The following is a 22,096-nucleotide window of genomic DNA, read 5'->3' on the forward strand; positions in this document are numbered from 1 at the left end:
GTTAAGGGAGGACCACTGCATTGATCACAACTTTTTCTAACTGCTTTAAGATTTACTTCAAGTTAAGTTTCTGGTGAGTAGGTAGATATGTGCAAGTAGTTTTCTAAACTGTTATGTTCTTCCTTCTTTCTTTTAAACTTCCCAATCTAGTTTGTAGCCCTGGGATTTCTCATTGACCGCTGCCACCCCCTCCCCACCCCCCATGCATTTACTAGCCAGATTTAAAACCTCTTAATCAGGTCATCCATTTGTTGCCATCTGCCATGATGATATTGGAACTATAATCTCCCACAAAAGCCAACCAACTAAATGGGACTTGTAGGAATTTCTACTCCACAAACAAACCAGAGAGCATTAGGTTAGAAAAGGCAAAATTTCTTCATCATAATAATGAATGGTGGGGTTTGTTTATGTGTTTCTTAATTAAATGAATTGATGTCTTGATTGTGAGTGGTCTGTAGGGAGGGAAAGGAGAGAGGCCGATGATGAAATATATATAGTGGCATCATGCAGATGCTTCGGGATTCAAAGACACAATTGCAGGATTGATATAATGATGTCACTGTGCGCCAATGTCCGTTGGCTTCATTGCTATTGTTGCTGCTCTTTTGATAGGGTGGAAGTAACACATTTAATGGAATATCAGAGTTCCTCAGGGTGTTTTTTTTCCCCTCAATCTAACAAGCATTGATGTTCCAGTATAGAAAGTATTCGATATCTTAGAAAGGAGTGTAATGCTTAGAAATCCTTTTAAGAGGTTTTGTAAGAAATTGAAAAGGACAAAACAGCATGTGGTATGGTTTTGAAAAATGAAAGATTCTACAGCAAACAAGAAAATAAATGTTATGATATGGAATTTTGTTGCTTACTGTTTTTACTTGGATTGTCAATAGATTTTCTGTGGTGAAGAGAGAGCTCTGAAAGGTTTTTTTTCCCTACCAGAAGACGAGCAATGCTTAACATTTGCTGGTTCAAATAAGTAAATGACATACCTTGTATCTTTTATATGTTACAATATTTATTCTCAAAGTTAAATAATAAGAAAAATAGTCATGCAGATTTTGGTTTCTTTTTTTTTCCTCTTACTTTGGTGAAATTGCTATTTAATTCTGACAGATTCGATGTTATCATTTCTTTGCTAGTTTGTTTGCATTTTTAATTAAAAGTTGAAGATTCCATTTTGGTCACTTAAGTTTTTGTACGTTAACCCTAGGCAACAGCCACGTTCAACGGAACTCATTCCAAGTACAGTATTTTGGTGGTTTTTTTTTTTAAAGTGAATATTTCAGAATGGAGATTTTAGCAAGAGAGTTAACTCATCTGAGTATAAATAATATAAAAAGAGGATAGGTCATGGTTATAAATGATCCACAGATGATAATTTTAAGGCGTGCACTTTAAACTTCTATTCGTACATTACTAGATAATTTGTCCCCATGAGTTATACAATATATGGCAAATTGGGCTTTGCAGTGCTTCTAATTGGTAGTCAATAAGCTGCTTAAAAGTGCACCAGAGCACACACTTGGCTCTCTCTATAACTCCTTCTTTGCCTAGCATTGTGCAGAGCCTGTGGTTGCCAGTGACAGAATCCCTGGAGAAGCTGCAGCAGTGAAGTGAAGAAGCGAAGGCAGGCTTTTGCACCCTGAAGCATCTTTTTGAGTTTTGAATCCAAATCACTGTATAGTTTTTTTTAGCAAACAGAGTAAGGAGAAGCACATTCCAGGAATACAAGTACAGAAGAATCGTGAGGTGGTATCTTAGCCTTCTTTGATGCTTTTGTCCCCTAAGGACTATTTTGGAAGAGACCAAAGTGCCTGCAAGCCTGGTTCTTCTGGACAAGCTGGAAGAGAAGGGAGTGCTAGGGCAAAACTAATTGTTTCTACCAGGTTCTTGCCTGATTGCCTAGTCTCTGTTCATACATCATTAACTCATCACTTGCTCATTGAAGAAGTTGTAGCTACTTGATTGATTCACAGTAAAAACCAGAAGAAAGAGTGTGTCCATATGTCATACTGAGCCTAACTGAACCCACACTGGCTTACTATTCTCCAGGAATATTTTATGGACAAAAGGTCTGAAAAAAGTAATGTATCTTTTTTTTTTTCACTTGATGGGTTTTTTTATTTGTGAATATCAGAATAGAAGCAGCTGAAAGAAATTGTGTTTGAAACCTGTAGTTCAGAAGATGGAGGCATTACAGTCGGGTGAAAACACTCCCTGAGGTTTTGATTTTTCTTTTTTCTTTTTAGTTTAAAGTATAATTGCAAAAGAATTTAAAAGAGTCTGGAAAACGTTATCCCTCATTTCTTTATTGTGCCTGTGGGAAGAATGAACAAAATGCTGTGTGACTGCATGCACTGATAATGCTGCCAGGTTAACTCATTGCACTGCTTGTTAACTTCATAAGAGATCACTGGCTTGTTTGATGCAAGAGATCATCAAATTCACCAGGGGTTTCTTGCTAAGGTTGAACTCATACTATGTCACTATTGTACAAACTATTTTCAGGGCAATATAACCGGTAATCTGTAGAACCTTTCAATAATATAAATGATCTGGAAGGCAAATTAGTTATGACAGTGGACAATTCGACCAGCTTCTTATATTTTATTATTTAACACTTTATATTACATTTTTTCTACATTATATTATTGTTCTAAAGTCATTTTAATTTTCCACTCTAGGATCAAACTAAAAGTTATAGTCAATGCTTGGTTGTTATACTGAATGGCTCAAAATAGTACCTCTTAGTATCTACTAGAAATGGAGTGTTTGTGTTTAGAACCTGCTGTTGTTACAATTTTTTATCTGGAGTGGTGCTATGGTGAGATCAGGTTTATTAAACTTTGTAAATCTCATCTTTTTGAGGTCACATTAAAAACAGGTAATGCCAGAAATAATGCTGAAGGAATCATAACTTTTCTGTTGCACGATAAGAGTCAGCATGATAAGAGTGTAAGTGTTGATCACATTTCAACCAGAACCAACCTTAAGGTGGTTTTCTTCTCTCTGGGAAGACTCATTTCTTAGGTTACCATTTAATTGTTGGCCAGGAAACAAACTGGCAGATGCTGTTATTTCTTATTCATACTGCTGCTATCACTTTCATGATTTTCCCTGGATGAAGAAAAAGAATGGAAAGATCATTATGTTATTAGCAGTAGGTCTTCTAGGTCTAGACCAGGGGTGGGCCTCATGCTGGCTGGGGAATTCTGGAAGTTGAAGTACACAGGTTGTAAAGGGCCCATCGTTGTCTACCCCTAGTGTAGACTATACCTGTGAGGAGGGACCTAGAGTAGTACTTCCAATGTGCTGCGTTCCATAAGTATTGATACTATAAATCCCAGAATTCTTAGCCAATGTAGGAAGGTGCTGGCATACTTGCTGGCATTTAGAACTGCAATTGCAAAGTAGCTGACAGTACTAGATGGGGATATCTCTGGGCCACAGCATTATTATTATTTTGGTGTATATACTGTATATCAGGGCTTTTTTTCTCATTGAACGCTCAGAACGGAGTTCTGGCACCTTTTTTGTATGGAACGTTGTAGGGTAGGCAAGGTAGGTTGTATGACATGTGTGAGTTCCGGCACCTTTTTCTTTTACAAAAAAAGCACTGCTGTATATCATAGGTATACTGTTATACTGTATTGTGAAGCTGTGGTTTAACACTTCATTTTGCCTCTTGTGCATTGTGTGAAATTATTCTAATATATATTTTAAATTCCTTTGGACTGTGTTTGATTCACCCCATCCTTTAGCTTCTGAGGTGTTTCTAAGGACTAAACAAATCAATGTTTTCCCATACTATATGGTTAGAGTAGCATTTTTAAGGGCCATTGGCATGGTTTCCTATCATGGTTTCTTGCTGTTTCTCCATGATGCCTGGAGAAAGGAGAGCCTTGTTGTTAAAGCTTTATTATTGTGAAGAGGGATATCTATGGAGCTTCTCAGTCATCCAGGTCATGGTTATTCCAAAGGTGCTTTTTCAAAAGGCAACTGGACTTTGTTTTTCCTTGAGGACGTTTCACTTCTCATCCAAGATGCAAAACTGAGGAAGCTTCTTAGATGAGAAGCCTTTTGAAAAAGCACCTTTGGGTGAAAAGAGGGAGTTTCTACATTTAAATTTGCAAGAAACCAATCTGAGATTGAATTTAAGATATTAAATACAATGTAACACATGGGACGTGGTGGCTCAGTGGATTAGGACGCTGAGCTTGTTGATCAGAAGGTCGGCAGTTTGGTGGGTCGAATCCCAAGTGCCGCGTAGCAGAGTGAGCGCCTGTTACTTGTCCCAGCTTCTGCCAACCTAGCAGTTCGAAAGCACGTAAAAATGCAAGTAGAAAAATAGGGACCGCTACGGTGGGAAGGTAACAGCATTCCGTGCGCCTTTGGCGTCTAGTCATGCTGGCCACATGACCACGGAGACGTCCTCGGACAAGCGCTAGCTCTTCAGCTTTGAAACGGAGATGAGCACCGGCCCCTAGAGTCGGAAACGACTAGCACGCATGTGCAGGGGAACCTTTACCTTTACCTTTTAACACAATAATACAGGATATATTTATTTGATGCATGTTGGAAAAGTGTTGAAAGTACTATTTAACTGAGTCCAGGGACTGTTTGCCCTTTTTGTCAACTTTTTGTAAACCCATCTGATCGTGTTGGAGAAAGCATAGTTATTTCCTATTAAGAATATATAGCACCTTGTTAGGAAAATGTATTTTCCATCTCTTGCTCCGCCTATTTTTAATTCAGTTTTGAGGCACACAGTGCAAAGTAATATCATACTAATGTCCTTTTTAATAGTGTATAAAGATAAATTTCTGAAACTGTCTGTTAGTTTTTTACATTTCTCATCTTCTTTTTATCTATTTTCCACTTTATTTTTATCAATACAGTAATAATTAGGAGTGCAAACTCCCCATTCTCTTTTTCAGAAATGTTGTTTTAGAAATTTATCAGCATGTGGAAGTCTTGAAGACTTTCAGAATATCTGGCCTGGTTTTCTTTGCCAGAAATGGATTTCAGTATATTTCATGTCAATTTATGTGTGACTGAGAAATAACTGTCACAATTCTCTTCAGGGTGCCCAGAATAGTAGATAAGTGTTACAGTCATTCCGATTTTTTTTAAAAAAGGCTAACATTTAGTTTTCACATGAATATGTTGATACCAAAATATCCATATACGTTGTTGCATTGTCCTCTTTGCCATATTGTTCTTTTTCACTTGGAGATGCTACAGTTTCTACTCTGAGCAATTACCCCAATTGTAAAAATATTTTTGTAACTGTGTCCTAATGGTAAGTTTACTAGAATTAGTTGGCCCATGGTGGAAATAGTGTAGCATTAGCCTTTGGCCAATACTCAACATGAAATCTGAGAATTGCTTTATAAGGTAAAAGAAAAGCTCAACAATTTCATATCCTGTTGTTAGTACTGTATAATGCATATTTGACATAGAAGTGATGTAAATATTATAGTATGAGAACTCTAGTCTTCCAAGAGTTATAATGCAGAGTAAGAAGGGCATACCCCACAAATTAGCATTAATAAAGTAGAGATTTGGCATAAACATTTATGAGAACTTATTTGTGGTGCATTTTTCCAGTCACAACAGAGCATTGTACAGAAAGTAGGTTATGGTGTAATTGTGGCACTCTACATGATTTATTGTGGTCCAGTTTGTGCCTGATTTCTTGTAAAAGTATATAATCTACTTAAGTATTTAGTTTAAAAGAGGAAGAAGGGACTTAGAGAACAATTTAATGTTAAGTAATTATACTTTAGGGACACGGTGGCACAGTGAGTTAGGATGCTGCGTTTGTCGATCAGATGGTCGGCAGTTTGGCGGGTTGAATCCTGAGTGCCGCGTAACAGAGTGAGCGCCTGTTACTCGTCCCAGCTTCTGCCAACCTAGCAGTTTGAAAGCATGTAAAAAATGCAAGTAGAAAAATAGGGACCACTACGGTGGGAAGGTAAAAGCGTTCCGTGCGCTTTTGGTGTCTAGTCATGCTGGCCACATGACCACGGAGGCGTCCTCGGACAAGCACTGGCTTTTCGGCTTTGAAACAGAGATGAGCACCAGCCCCTAGAGTTGGAAACGACTAGCACGCATGTGCGGGGGATCATTTACCTTTACCTTAATTATACTATATCTATTAAGATGTTCAAAGTACACATTTTTATTTATATATTTTAATAAGAACGAATTTAATAAGAAAGTGAGTTAGATCACTGGTATTAGAGTTAGACTAAATAGTTCATGAATAAGAGTATGTACTCTTTGCCTCTGTAATTTATAATACAGCAACATTATCAATAAATACAAATGAAATCTTTCCTGTTGGTTTATAGATAGAAAGGATGATAATCCTAAATTCCCTGCACAAATAATGAGTATATTGTTTTCATTCCTATCCATCTACTTGGGTTTTTTTTTTGATTGTTTGCATTCATGATAAAAGAGAGAATTGGTGATTGTGTCAACAGTAGACTTATTAGGTTTTTATATTTTCTTTATTACCCTGAATCATTTTTTAAAAAGTATAATTTTGTTTAGTTTGTACAAAGCTTTAATTGATCTTACTGGACCAATGTTTGATTAAATTACCTATCAAAGGTGATTTGTGAATTAAATCAGAGATCCAATTTGAAGCAGAATGATATCAGGTCAATTCAAAGTGAATTCTGCTTGGATGGTGTTTCTATTTTTTCTTTGGCTATTACAGAGAACATAATCTATTGCAACTTTACTTCTGTAAATAGAGAATGCTGAAGGAGGTGTGATGGGCTCTTTGATCCCTGACATGAGAAGTTGGCCAATGAATTTTATTTGGCCAATGAATTTTATTATTTTACTACCATCATGCCTATCAGTACTCTTAAGGAAAGACTAACTTTGCTATGGGCTTCATTCACTTCTCAGCACAGTTAATAAACTTTTTCGGCAAAATTATATGTTTTAGATAACCTGCCTTTTTTTGGGTGGGGGGGAGGTAACCTGGAGGCTACTGTATTCTTTTTCCCTTAAAAAAGATACAGGGGAGTGTATATATATGAACTCCAGGAAAATGCCTTAATGAAATTTGTCAAGGCTAATATCCTTTTAATGATTTATAATCCCTCCTCCCTTTGCCCAGTCTGCCAAAAGTTTGTGAAATGTTTTGGTTGCCTCCTCTGTTGCCTCTCGCAAATTTTGTAGGTGGTTTTTTTTTCCTTACTTTCAAGTTGAATCTTGAAACAGGCTCTTATTAAATTAGTTTATTTTCAGATTGCAAATGTAAGAAAAAATAATGCCTTCTCTCAATCTCTGAGTCAGAATCAGAACTAATTTATGCAGGCCCACTTTTTTTTAGATATACACATCTACATTCATTAAGTTTATCTGAATATTTTATCATGTTATAGAATAAAGATGTTCTTTACTTTCTATTTGCTTATTTATACAATGTCTTTGATTTCTCTTTGTCCAGTTCTTTAGAATTGATTACATGTCTCTAACTATTTATAACTTGCTTTTCCCATGTACTCTAACTCATCCATTTCCCATCAGCATAAAATAAATCTCTTAGTTCTTAAATCTTTTTCTGCCACTATGCAGTACACACATGTGAAACTCGCCACGTCATGTGACGTCACACAACGTATTGGGACAGTTTTGCCATTGCTGGAAATGGGGTAGGCGTGGCTTCCGGAGGATGCATCTGGCCCACGGGCCAGGAGTTTGACACCCCGGATGTAGTAGTAAGGTGTTTTTTTTAATAAATAAATGAATACATTGGCTACTTTTTCTAAACTTTTAAAATCATTTTCAAAATGTTTGCAAAGCCAAACTGCATTCTAAAGTGATAAATTGCATTGAAGACTAAAAGGTATTCAAAAATGCATATATTAATGCCTAGCAATAATTGCTTAAAATATAAGAATTGTGTACCGGTACCTTTCTATTCTCGCCAGATTTGGAAAGAGGATGCGATTAAACCTTCCTTATGCTTCTCAGCTTTGGGATTATCTGGGAATTAATGTAGTCCCAACCTATTAGCGTTGCCCTGAGTGGTGCTGATAAATTGTGTCAGATGGAAGTTTCTGTTGTCTAATATACCAAACATTGATTAGAAGTAATCTTATTAGGCTAAGCTTTCCTAAACATATTAAGCCCTGTTTGAACTCCTATGCTATTATGAGCAGGAAAGTACTCCTTGGTTTCATCTCCATATAACCTCGCTCCCAATTCTCTGCAGAGTTTGGTGCTTCTTATTGTCTCTAAAATCTAGAACCTATGCATTCAATCTGGGTTCTGAGTTGTGTAGGTTATTAACATGTGTTGATGGACTTCTATTATAAGGCTTTAACTTCTTACTTATTTTATTTATATCCCACCTTTTATTAGTTTTAGAAAGGTGGCAAACTTATTTAATATTCCTTCCTCCTTCTATTTTCCTCACAACAAGGTGAGTTGATCTGAGAGAGAGATACTGATGCAAGGGCACCCAGCCAGCTTAAGACAGCACTAGAACTCACAGGCTTCTGGTTTCTAGGTGGGTGTCTTAAACACTAGACCAAACTGGCTCATTTTCTTTCTTTTTTTTATTTACAAATTTTATTGTTTAAAACATTGGACACGATGTGAACGGACTGACATACCTTCTTGTCTTACATTATTTTTGAGATTTACACATATACATATATATACATATACATATACATACATATACATATACATATACATATACATACACACACACACACACACACACACACACACACACACACACACACACACACACATATATATATATATATATATATATATATATATATATATATATATATATATATATATATATATACACACACACACACAGTCATGGCTGAAATTGTTGGCACCCCAGAAATTTTTCCAGAAAATCAAGTATTTCTCACAGAAAAGTATTGCAGGAACACATGTTTTGCTATACACAGGTTTATTCCCTTTGTGTGTATTGGAACACAACAAAAAAGGGAGGAAAAAAAAGCAAATTGGACATAATGTCAAACAAAACTCCAAAAATGGGCCGGACAAAATTATTGGCACCCTTAACTTAATATTTGGTTGCACACCCTTTCAAAAAAATAACTGAAATCAGTCGCTTCCTATAACCATCAATAAGCTTCTTACACCTCTCACCCAGAATTTTGGACCACTCTTCCTTTGCAAACTGCTCCAGGTCTCTCTTATTGGAAGGGTGCCTTTTCCCAACAGCAATTTTAAGATCTCTCCACAGGTGTTCAATGGGATTCAGATCTGGACTCATTGCTGGCCACTTCAGAACTCTCCAGCGCTTTCTTGCCATCCATTTCTGGGTGCTTTTTGACATATGTTTGGGGTCATTGGCCTGCTGGAAGACCCAAGATCTCGGATGCAAACCCAGCTTTTTGACACTGGGCTCTACAGTGCGACCCAAAATCCTTTGGTAATCCTCAGATTTCATGATGCCTTGCACACATTCAAGGCACCCAGTGCCAGAGGTAGCAAAACAACCCCAAAACATCATTGAACCTCCACCATTTTCACTGTAGGTACTGTGTTCTTTTATTTGTAGGTCTCATTTCGTTTTCAGTAAACAGTAAAATGATGTGCTTTACCAAAAAGCTCTATCTTGGTCTCATCTATCCACAAGACGTTTTCCCAGAAGGATTTTGGCTTACTCAAGTACATTTTGGCAAACTGTAATCTTGCTTTTTTATGTCTCTGTGTCAGCAGTGGGGTCCTCCTGGGTCTCCTGCCATAGCGTTTCATGTCATTTAAATGTTGACGGATAGTTCGCACCGACACTGATGCTCCCTGAGCCTGCAGGACAGCTTGCATTTCTTTGGAACTTGTTTGGGGCTGCTTATCCACCATCTGGACTATCCTGCGTTGCAACCTTTCATCAATTTTTCTCTTCTGTCCACGACCAGGGAGATTCGCTACAGTGCCATGGGTTGCAAACTTCTTGATAATGTTGTGTACTGTGGACAAAGGCAAAGCTAGATCTCTGGAGATGGACTTGTAACCTTGAGATTGTTGATATTTGTCCACAATTTTGGTTCTCAAGTCCTCAGACAGTTCTCTTCTCCTCTTTCTGTTGTCCATGCTTAGTGTGGCACACACAGACACACAATGGAAAGACTAAGTGAACTTCTCTCTTTTTTATCTGCTTTCAGGTGTGATTTTTATATTGCCCACACCTGTTACTTGCCCCAGGTGAGTTTAAAGGAGCATCACATGCTTGATACGATCTTGTTTACCCACAATTTTGAAAGGGTGCCAATAATTTTGTCCGGCCCATTTTTGGAGTTTTGTTTGAGATTATGTCCAATTTGCTTTTTTTCCTCCCTTTTTTTGTTGTGTTCCAATACACACAAAGGGAATAAACCTGTGTATAGCAAAACATGTTTTCCTGTAATACTTTTCTGTGATAAATACTTGATTTTCTGGAAAAATTTCTGGGGTGCCAACAATTTCGGCCATGACTGTATGTGTATGTATATATATATATATATATATATATATATATATATATATATATATATATATATATATATATATATATATATATATACACATACATATATATACACATACACATACATATATATATATATACACACACACACACACATAATATACACATCAGTTATAAACAATTATACCATATTTAAAACAATCAACCAATCCATGAACTCAAATAGAGACCTTCCTTTTGTTCCCACCAATTGCGTCCTAGTATTTCTTTTAACCAAGTCCAAATCTTTTGCCAATACCTTTGCGTCTTACTACAAGACCAACATACATGAAAATATGTGCCTATTTCTTCAGAGCATTTCCAACAACTAGGAGATATTGTCTTGTACATTTTAGTTAAACATGCTGGGGGGAGATGCCATTGATAAAACATTTTAAATAAATTTTCTTTATAGGCTGAGGCCAGTGTTACCCTTTTATATCTACCCCAGAGCATTAGCCATATTTCAAGATCGATGCTGTTAGGTATATGTCTGTGGCCTAACTGGTTGGGTTGGCAATATATATAAACTACGATTGTATCATTGTTATAGAGCTGTAATGTATCACTTTAACTGTGTAATGCATTGCATCATACCTTCTAATGATTGGCTAGTGCTCTTTCCTACGACCATAAGAGGGAGCTAGAGACATAGCTTCTCTCTCTCTGTTACATTCACTCTCACTTGCTGTTACTTGCTGTTTATTGAGGTTTGTGGGTTTGCTACTGTTTTGCTAAACCTGAAGAACTGTGTTTGACTTACGGACTGGTAAGAAGACTCTGTATCGGATAATCCTTGGACTGCTGTTATCTGCTATAATTTCATTACTCATGTATGACCTGGACTGTTTTTTCCTGGACTGTGCTATTGTCTTATCCCACAAGTAAAACTTTTGTACACACCTCAGTGTATCTGTGTGCTTGCTGTGTAAACTTAACTACTCTCAGTATCCTCTTTTTTTGTGCAAGCTCTCTTTCGCTCAAGAGTTGCTCTGCTCATCCTTGTCAGATGCCATGTCCCAAATTTTTGGCCCAAGAAAACATAGGTTCCTTCACTTGTTCCTCAAACATTTTATATCCCAAAAGCAAACTATACAATTTCCTTATTTGTTTGTCATCTGGCCCAAATAACATTTTATCCAAAGCAGTTTCTTGGGTATTTATCCCCCATTCTTTCTTATCTTTCCTGAAACTTGATTGTATCTGTAGATAGGCCCACCAATCCAGTTTTATCCCTTGTAGTTCTAATTCACTTCTAGATTTCTATTGCCCCTTATTATCCATAATATCTTTGTATGTAATGTTATTACCCAAATTAAACAGATTTGGATAAACAATCGCTTCGAGGGTGGACAGCCAGACTGGTATTTTGGTATAGTTTTGATTTTTAATTTTGTTCCAAATATTAAATAACACTTGTCTAATCCGATGTTTTTTAAAATGTAGAAATAATCCTTGTTTCTCAGTCCATAGAAAAGCATGCCAACCAAATAGTAAATCATAGCCTTCTAAAGTTAGTAATCTTATGTTCTTCAAAATTATCCATTCTCTAATCCAATTTAACGCTGTGGCATGAACATATAGGGAACGGTTGCTGGAATTGGGTATGTGTAGTTCAACGAAGAGAAGAGTGAGGGGTGACATGATAGCAGTGTTCCAATATCTCAGGGGCTGCCACAAAGAAGAGGGAGTCAAGCTATTCTCCAAAGCACCTGAAAGCAGGACAAGAAGCAATGGATGGAAACTAGTCAAGGAGAGAAGCAACCTAAAACTAAGGAGAAACTTCCTGACAGTTAGAACAATTAACCAGTGGAACAACCTGCCTCCAGAGGTGGTGAATGCTCGAACACTGGAGGTTTTTAAGAAGAGACTGGACAGCCATTTGCCTGAAATGGTATAGGGTTTCCTGCCTTAGCAGGGGGTTGGACTAGATGACCTCCAAGGTTCCTTCCAACTAATTATTATTATTGTTGTTGTTGTTGTTGTTGTTGTTATTATTATTATTATTATTATTATTATTATTATTATTATTATTATTATTATTATTAATATATTTCCCAGACTGGCAATCCAAATTCCCCGTTTTCCTTTGCATCCTACAAATATTTCATTTTAATTCTTGGTTTTTTCCCTTGCCAAATAAAATTTAATGACAGTTTATTCAGATTTCAAATTTTTTTTGAATCAGGTTGTATTGGAATATTTTGAAACAAGAACAAGATTTTAGGCAAAACATTCATTTTAATCACTGCAATTCTCCCCAGAAGTGAAAGACTCAAATTTCCCCATCTTTCCAAATCACCTTTTATTTGTTTGACAATTTTATCGTAATTGTCTTCTTTAAGTAAAGTGCATCTAGCTGTGATGGTGATTCCTAAATATTTTATTTTCTTAACTATTTCTATGTCCATAGTTCTAGCCAAATTATCTTTCTGTTTATTGGTCATATTTTTGACAATCAAGTTGGTTTTACTCCTATTTATTTTCAGTCCCGCAACTTCACCATATTTAACTAGTTCTTCCAACAATTTTGGACCCGAATGTTGTGGGTCCTCCATGATGAAGACCAGATCATCCGCAAATGCTTGAAGTTTGAAAGTTTCCTTTTTAATGTCTAATCCTTTTATCTGTGGTTCATTTCTAATTATCCTCGTTAGGACTTCTAATGTCAATATAAACAGTAATGGAGATAAGAGACAGCCGTGCCGTGTTCCCTTTTGTATTTGAAATTTCCTAGATGTTTCCCCGTTTATAATTACTTTTGCTTACTGATTAGTATAAATTGCCGTTATTATATTTCTAAATTTTTCGCCCATAGCCATATATCTAAGTTGTTGATATAAAAACGACCATTTAACATTATCAAAGGCCTTCTGGGCATCCAAAAATAACAACACCATCTGTTGTACTCTATGTGATTCATAATATTCTAACGTGTCCAATATTACCCTAATGTTGTGCTTAGTTTGCCTTTTAGCAAGGAAACCATTCTGGTCCACATATATAAACTCATTTAGGAACCTCTTTAGTCGCTCTGCTATGATTGTTGTAAATATCTTGTAGTCAGAATTAAGTAGAGATGTAGGTCTGTAATTTTGAATTAATGTATGATCGGATTATCTTTTGGGATAAGAACTATGTTTGCCTCAGACCATGATTTAGGAATTTTTGCTTCTTCTGAGACCGCATTGAACACCTCCAATAAGTGTTGTGCTAAAATATTTTGTTGTTCCTTATAAATTTCTATCGGGAGTCCATCAGGACCTGATGCTTTATTATTATTTTGTTTATTAATAGCCGTAATCACCTCAGACATCCTAATTCCTTCATTCAACATATTTCTAATTTCCTGTGACTTTAGGTAGTTTGGCTTTTTGGAAACAATCCTCCACTTTCCCCTAAATTTCCTGACTATCATCTTTATATAATTGCTCATAAAATTCCTGGGCTATAATCTTTTTCTCCTCTTCTTGATAGTGTAATCTCCCTTTATCATCATATAATCCAACTTTTCTCCTTTTGTTTTTTCAATTTATATGCAAGCCATCGGCCCGGTTTATTTGCATTTTCAAAGAAGTTCTGTTTTATACCTCTCATCTGTTGTGCTAATTTCTCTTTGTCTAAAATATTAAGTTTATGTTTAATTGAATCCATTAATTGTTTAGCATTCTTTTTTTGTGGTTCCTGTTGGAGTATTTTTTCTAATCTTTTATATTCCCCTTCTAACCTTTTCTGTTGTTTTTTCTCCTTATTCTTTTTTGCCATATATGCCATTGCTACCCCTCCCATAATCGCCTTGGCTGTATCCCAATTATTTTGTATGGAGGTATCTTCAGCTTTGTTTTCCTTAAAGAAGAAATCTAATTCTCTCTCTATCTTTAACCTAAAGTCATATTCTTTTAAAATTGATCTTTGTATAGTCATCTAGTTATTTTTTTTGGGGGGGGCTTTCCAACTAAATTTCATAGTTTTGTGGTCTGCCCAGGTGCTTGTTTCTATACACACCTCTTCAACCTTGGAATTAATTTCCTTTAACATCCACACCATGTCAATCCTGGACCATGAACTATGTCGGTTAGAATAGTATGTATACTGTCTAGCCTCACGGTTCCTTTCCCTCCATATATCCTGGATGATTAAGTCTTTGACCAATTTAAAAAAGGTTCTCGGTAATATTCTTCTTTTCCTTTTCCTGGTCTTATTACCCTTATAATCCAAATTGTTATCTAAAATGGCATTAAAATCTCCTAACAAACAAATCTCATCGTAGTGTATACTACATATCTTATTATGTAATGCTTTAAAAACTGTTCTTGATTTCCATTCGGGGCATATATTTCTACAATCATCACCTTCCTATAGTTTATTTCTACCTCGACTATCAATATTCTACCCTCTCTATCATTATAAATTTGTTTAGCTACCAATTTCTCATTCACGTATAATGCCACCCCCCTCTTTTTTTGCCGATCTAATGAGACAAATAGATTTCCTAGTTTTGGTTGATCTAACAGATATTTTTGTTGTTCCTTTATATGAACTTCCTGAATTGCAATTAAATCTAATTTTTGACAAATCAGTTTGTTAAAAAAATCCATCTTTTCATTGGCGAGTTTAACCCATTAATATTCAGGGACAAAATCCTACATTCTTCTCCCTTTATTTTACTTATATCTAGGTTTTGTGCTTCTCATTGTCCGGGGCTCTCTCGCATCTTTATCTCTACCTCCATGAATCTCTATAGTCTCTCCAAATTTATTTCCTCTGTCTTCTGCTCCTAATACTTTCCCTTCTATGGCTATCCTTCTTACATCTCTTTCTCGTACATCCCTTCCATCTTGATCTTCTACTTCTACTTCATCTTCATTGTTAAAGTGGAGTTTATAGAAATCTTCTGCCTTCTCTATCGAATCCAATCTGTACCTTCTATCTTGCCATGTGACTAAAATACCTTCTGGGGTTAACCATCTAAAATTCACATTATATCTAATCAATTTCGATGTTAAAAATTGGTAACCACATCTCAAATCCCTCATCCTTTTAGGTATTTGTTTGAGAACTGTTATCTGTTGTCCTCCAAAGTCTAATGGCTCTTCTCTTGATCTATGTAATAGTTCATCCCAAATCGATTTTTTGACCAGCCTTACATGTACTTCCTTTGGGAGATTATGTCTCCTCGCATAATTAGTTTGAACCCTAAACGTCTCGTCAATTTCCGCCAACATTTCATCTTTCCCTATGCCAAGCACCTTTGCCGTTATGTCTGCCATCATATCCAGCAGATCTTCGCCTTTTTTTTTCTTTTCATTTTCCAGGTGTGGACATAACCACAATAGTAGGTGAGGATAAGCTAGGTAGGACAAGATGAAGGAATTAGCAATTATTTATAACAGTAGGGATCATTTTTGGGAAACAGTGGCACTATGATTACAGGGAATGTCTAGCCAGCATCTCACAATAGCAAAATCAAACAGTACATTTCTATTGCCTTTATTTTTTTACCCTCCAATGATGCTGGTAAATATGAGTTTAAAAAGAAAAGAAATTTTATGAAACATCTTCAACAGTAAAGATTTATATGAAGGTTTTTGTTTGTATTAAACTAATTGCTATAGTTCTAGTAAACTTAGAATTTCTAGAATCAAGGCAAGATGTCTCCAGCTTAAATGTGCCTTTCTTACTATTTAACCTTCACTGGCAGTTGGTTGGATTTGTTCATGCTTTGTGGAATTCCATTTTACTTAAACACATTCTCTCTGTGTATGTAGTCTTACGTCAGTTCTTTGAAATTGTTTGTGATTAAACAGATCTTAATTTGTAACTGGAAGTTTTGTATTTTAATTATATTTTAAACTCAACATGACTCAGAATAATTAGGAACATTCCTGGTGATCTCTTGTATATACTCATGTAATATTCTAGGAAACAGAAATGACAATATATTCATTGTCTTTTTCAGGATGTTATCTCCCCCTCCCCCCGCAATTGCCCAGTTTAGTTTACATTTCTAGTAATCCATGGTAGTGTTCTGCCTAAATAAACCTAGGCGAGCTTTAACTTAGCTTCAGGCCCACCATTTCCCCCCATTTCCTACTTTTTCTTCCTTTTTAATCTTATTTTGAAACAAACAAATAATGCTTAATAATATATGCTTTTTTGGGGGGGGTGTCTACATTTCTTCTTGAGGAATTCTCTGGATAAATATGTTTCCTGTAAGGTTTTTGATGTATAGAGCAATGCCCCTGCAATAGATCTATTTTACTAATACAGTCTACTCTGGAATAATAGCATTTCATTGTTTTTCATTATTCTACCAGATTTCTCATTTGTCTGCTGTATCTATATTATTTTATTTGCAGGCACTCAATAATTATTGGTTTATAAGCTCTATCCATTGGCTTATTTGTACAAATAACTGCTAGAGATCATAAAGGGGCTATACCGTGTTTCCCTGAAAGTAAGCCATACCCCGAAAATAAGCCTTAGTTTTGGGATGAGGTGCACTCCAAGCTAGGGCGGGATGGTGGTGGAGCTTGCCATTGCAGCCAAGGCTCCCATGGATTGACACTTATTTCACTGGAAGGAGCAGCTTCATTCTGCATCTGAGAATGGCGCTCCAGTCTGCATTTCGCCATCAGAGGCCTTTCCAGAAGGCCTCTGCAGCCAAGAACCGAGGTATGGATTCAATCTGTAGCTCATTCCTTAGCTGCACAGGTCTTCTGGAAAGGCCTCTGATGGCAAAATGCAGGCTCAAGCTCCATTCTCAGCTGCAGAATGAAGCTGCTCTTTTGGCTGCAGAAGTGGGCTGCTGGGCGGGGCTGTTAGTGCCACCACCGCGAGGTAAGTGGAAAAGACCTTCCCCACAAAAATAAGTCCTCTTTTGGAGGCAAAATAAATAAATAAATGTATAAATAAGGCCGGGTCTTATTTTTGGGAAAACACGGTAATTCCCCATCTTTGCCTTAGGAGGTACTGGTCATGGAGTATCCATCAGATTTGGAATTATATTTGCTTACTTTTATGTCTCAAAGAGTTTTAGACAAGCATTGCCTTCTTTTGGAACACCTACAAAATTTTTGAGGCAAGTTTATATATCTTCGCCTTTATCTTTTTATCTTGTATCTTTATTTCTTTTTCTCTGTCTCCTTGGCTCAGAGTTGGGGACAGAAAGCAGAAGTGAACTAGTTGCCAGTAGGTGTTTGGAACTCAGATTCCTTGTTAGGGTTTGTGGATATGTTCCACGTCTCTTCCATTCTGGATGGGATGAGATTTTTTATGGACCTATATTGATATTGGACAAGTCAACTGCCAAACCAACTTTGACTAATGTGTAACTGGAGATTTGTTCCTCACAGTAAGATGAAAATAATAACAAAAACAATACAGGCAATCATTAAACTAAAAAGTGGAAATTAGAGGCAAAAATAGTGCCAAGATTAGAAAAGAATACAAATGTAAAGAGAAGGTTTGAAGAAAAAGAGATAATAAAATAAGAGACCAAGGAAAAATAAAAACCGAAGGGCCAGTCTTAAAAAAAAGTAGAGTGCTTTCCAACCCATCAGAACAAAACGACAACCCATTGTGTAGGTCAGCCAGGATTTTACATAGCATTTTGTCAGTTTTTTATACTTTTCTTATTTCAAGCATTATGCTTTTTAACATATTGTGTTTATACATAACACTGACCAATTTACACTGCTAAAAACATTAAAAATATATGCTTTACATCAGACATGTCAAACACAAGGCCTGGGGGCTGGATCCAGCCCGCGAAGTGGTTTCATGTGGCCCGTGAAGCCATCCTGGAAACAGTGAGGGAACGGCCCCCACTGCCTTGGCCCTCCTTTTGCCATAGACCCTCAGATCTGTCCCAGGCCCCCATAGGCACCCTTGATGCAAATGATGTAGAGCTGGCCACGCCAACCCAGTAGGCCATATGCACTCTAGCCACACCCACCCAGCAGGCCACGCCCACCCAGCAAGCCACACCCACCCGGCCCCCTGAGGGCAACCGCAGTGCTGATGCGGCCCTCAATGAAATTGAGTTTGACACCCCTGCTTTACATTTTATAGTACAAGAATTGAAGTAGCTGATTTGGGGAGGAGAGGGAAGTAAGTAAAGAGATTGAACAAGTAATACAGTATGGTTAGAAACTTCAGAAAGCCGAATATGTAAAAATCAGTACAGTAGTGTGGAAATTAGATATGGAATGAACAAAGAATAAATTGAAGCAGGACTCTATAGAAGCAGCTCACGAGAAAGAGAAATGGTTCTTCCTGCCTTGATTACTTACTTTGGCAAAGTAAGTAATCAACAAGCTCGGTATTTCTATTACGTTCTTGGAAGTAGTAGAGCTGTAGATCTTTACAGGGCTGTTGTCTGATGTATAGATCCCTCACATATAAAACAGTTCCTCATTCCTCTTCTCAGCATGTCTGATAAGGATGCCATATGCTCAGTTGCTTCTTTTCTTAAAAGACTTAAGCATGCTTACCCTTTCCTTCCTTCTGATGGTGATAGTAGGGCAAAACTGGAGTTATCCTAGCATCTGGCGGATGGAAAATTTTGTTTCTTCTATCAGTTTAGCTAGTAACCTCGTCGTTCTTCTTGAAGTATCATTCCCGTAGATGAAAATCCTTCTGTTGTTCTGGTCTTGTAAGGCTTTAAATCTATTTTGTGAAATACTCTTCTTAGCTTTCGGATGAATATTGATCATCAAATCACATTTTCTAACTAAACATATGCTCTTTCTAACTGATCTTTACGAAACAAACTGTGTATGTCTGTTATGGCTCTGAACCATAGATGAGAGGAAACTGTAGTTCTTTAATGGAACTAAAATTGTTTATCACAATAATTGTCAGACTCCTTATAAAACTGTAGATTCTGCAGTTCTTGGAAGGTAGGAGAGTCCATAAGAGTTAAAGCAACGTAATACTTAATAATCCCACATCAATTCAACTTTAGATTATTTATCACTTTTTATCCTAATTCCCATTTGGAAAGGGAGAATGTTGAGCATTTCGTGTTCAAAACATTTTGAACATCTGAACATTTTATTTGGTTAGCTAGTGTACAATATACATTTCGGAGAAACACGTTTAAAATGGATACCTTAAACTTCACAGAGACCAAAACGATTGAAAGATGAGCAAAGATTCTCCATGTAAATTCCTGTAGTTGAGTTTCTTCTTTACAGTTGTAATAATCTTAAATATAGCACATTTTACGTTCAGAATAATGTCAGGATGTTTAAGCTATGCTCTCTTGCTCTTCCACTTCTTTCTATTTTTCTTGCCTTTCAGTTGCTCAAGTTCTTGATTAATTCTTTTGTTGCATAAATAATAGCAAGGCTGGAACAAATTGAACAATATTGAAGCCAAAGAAGCAAGCGGATATCTGAATAGCAGAGAATAAGAACTAACGTTTTGTTTTCGAGTTTTCGTTTTCCGAATAGTGAACTGCTAATGAGGGTCTAACACACTCCTTCTTTTCCAAACACATTGTTTTGTTCACGGTATTCTGCTGTCTTCAGCCCAGACAGTTGTTCTTGCAACCCAAGACAATTATTTTTGGAGTAAAGGATTAATTGCTGTTGCTTATATTGAATTAGCTGAGTTTTCTGTCTGGGAAGTAAAATGGATATTGAATTCCAATTATAATCCCTTAATTTAGATAAAATAAACCCTCACTTTGACCTATCTGATTAGTCCACCTAGAATTCTTGCTGTTGAAGGCACATATTATTTCAAGCCTGCATGTAGTCTGAAAACGTTCTTAGTTTATTTTTAGAGGAGGGAAAAGGAATTAGGAAAATCTGTGCTTAATTCACTAGAAAGCAAATAATTTTATTCTGTTTCTGATCTTCATTTATAGCACCAGCAACAAGTGGTGCAGGCTGTGGAACGTGCCAAGCAAGTGACCATGGCAGAACTGAACGCAATCATTGGGGTATGTGGTCTTTCCATTTTAGTCTTTTAAAAACTAGCTCACATTCCTTTTTTTTTTACCCAAACAATGTTTTTGTTGTTAGTCCTCCTAGATGATAGTAGTAATAATAACAACGCATTGGAAACCATTGGACTTAATAATTTGGTTATATTGCACTGCTGCACTTGCAACTAATTGGCCGTTTGGTCAAACATAAACTGGACAATGGAAATTTCCTGACTTCCACTTTGCAATCAGGTCTGCCATTGACCATGTCTCACTTTCATTTCCCCTACTGCACTTTATAAATGAGAATAAATTTAGAAAATGATTATTAATTTGATATTGTATCTACAACAGATGTACACACAGACACACATACATACACACCTTTATTTACCTGAGGTGTCCACTTTTGCTAGCAGTGTACAGGATCAGTTGTGGTATCAATCTGGAATGCAGAAATGTGAACATGCAGCGGCATCCACAGTGAAGAATCGTGCATAAGATAAGAGGATTTGCAGAAGCATTGTGTCTCTCATATTCTGCATTTAATCATCCATTTATTTTTCAAACTAAATCTATTGCTCAAGCCAAAACTCTCAGGGTGGCTAACTGTAAAAATTCCATATCAAAGCATGATAAAACATTAATGCAAGACAACATCTCCTAAGAGGAACAAACTATCAACTACAGCAAATGCATCTGTATATTTTGGCCCTCAGATCAGACTAGTTTTTTTTCTTCTTCTTTTTTTTCTTCGCCCACACAAGTTGTTTATGGTTGTGGATGCCTTTGGTGAATGAAGAAAAAAAAAGTCCAAAAAATAACATCTGTGGAGAATCTTTAATGCATTTCAGACAAGGTTCTCCAAACATTTCATATTCTGTGTGTCTAACAGTTTTCACAAGGTGCATTAAACACAAACAGAGGAAGAATTAGTACATGGACCTTAGAAGGAAGAGTTTGACATACCAAAAAAACCTAGAGTGATGATTCTAAGCCCATTAGGCCATAAATGGCTGGGCTGCTTTATTAGGATGTTGCAGGAAAGCATATTGCAACTTTGAATTGTATTCTTTTATCTGGAACCATACAATTAATTATTTTAACTTATTCCCCATTACAATGAGGCTTTGCTGGCCTCTTGTAATTTGGCACGATAGTATAAGTGGGTAACATTGCAGTAAAATAATTATATTTTGGACTGTATAGCCATATCTAGTGGGCTTTGGACTGGAGGTGTGTGCATGCATATGTTGTGTATGTGTGTGTATGTGTAAGCTTTCTTGCAAATTCAGCTACTTGCATTTGAAAATTACATCAAACTCATGGGCAGTTTATTGGCAAAAGGGTCACATCTAATTTTATGTAACAGGTTGAAAGTTGCATTCCTAAACTGGACAGAATAAAAGCCCATTTTGTGGGAAGTGAGATGTTTGAAGGGTAAGAGGGGTGTCTTAAATATTTGAAAATCTTAAAGTATCTATTTTGTTCCTTTAAATGTTTTGAGAGCCAAAAAGTGCAAATCAACCCCCCCCCCAAAAGACCAAACTTTTGGGCCCTACCCATTATAGAAGGGCTCTAGGGGTCTCTAAAGGGGATGTTGAAAGACTGTATAACTCCTAGAGGCT

At 36.6% G+C, this 22,096-nt stretch overlaps 1 protein-coding gene across 2 annotated transcripts in view; it reads left to right on the plus strand.

The window, feature by feature from the left end:
• LOC310635561 (transducin-like enhancer protein 4) overlaps window positions 1-22,096 on the plus strand; it is a 178,062-nt gene that overhangs the window by 61,119 nt on the left and 94,847 nt on the right. For both annotated transcript variants that reach the window (XM_083354624.1, XM_083354625.1), the window contains exon 6: window positions 20,409-20,483. In XM_083354624.1, the coding sequence (XP_083210750.1) occupies window positions 20,409-20,483 (75 nt within the window). The remainder of the gene's footprint in view (window positions 1-20,408; window positions 20,484-22,096) is intronic.

This window comes from Vipera ursinii (genome assembly GCF_947247035.1).
Source record: "Vipera ursinii genome assembly, chromosome: 2".
In the NCBI taxonomy this organism is placed as follows: domain Eukaryota; kingdom Metazoa; phylum Chordata; class Lepidosauria; order Squamata; family Viperidae; genus Vipera; species Vipera ursinii.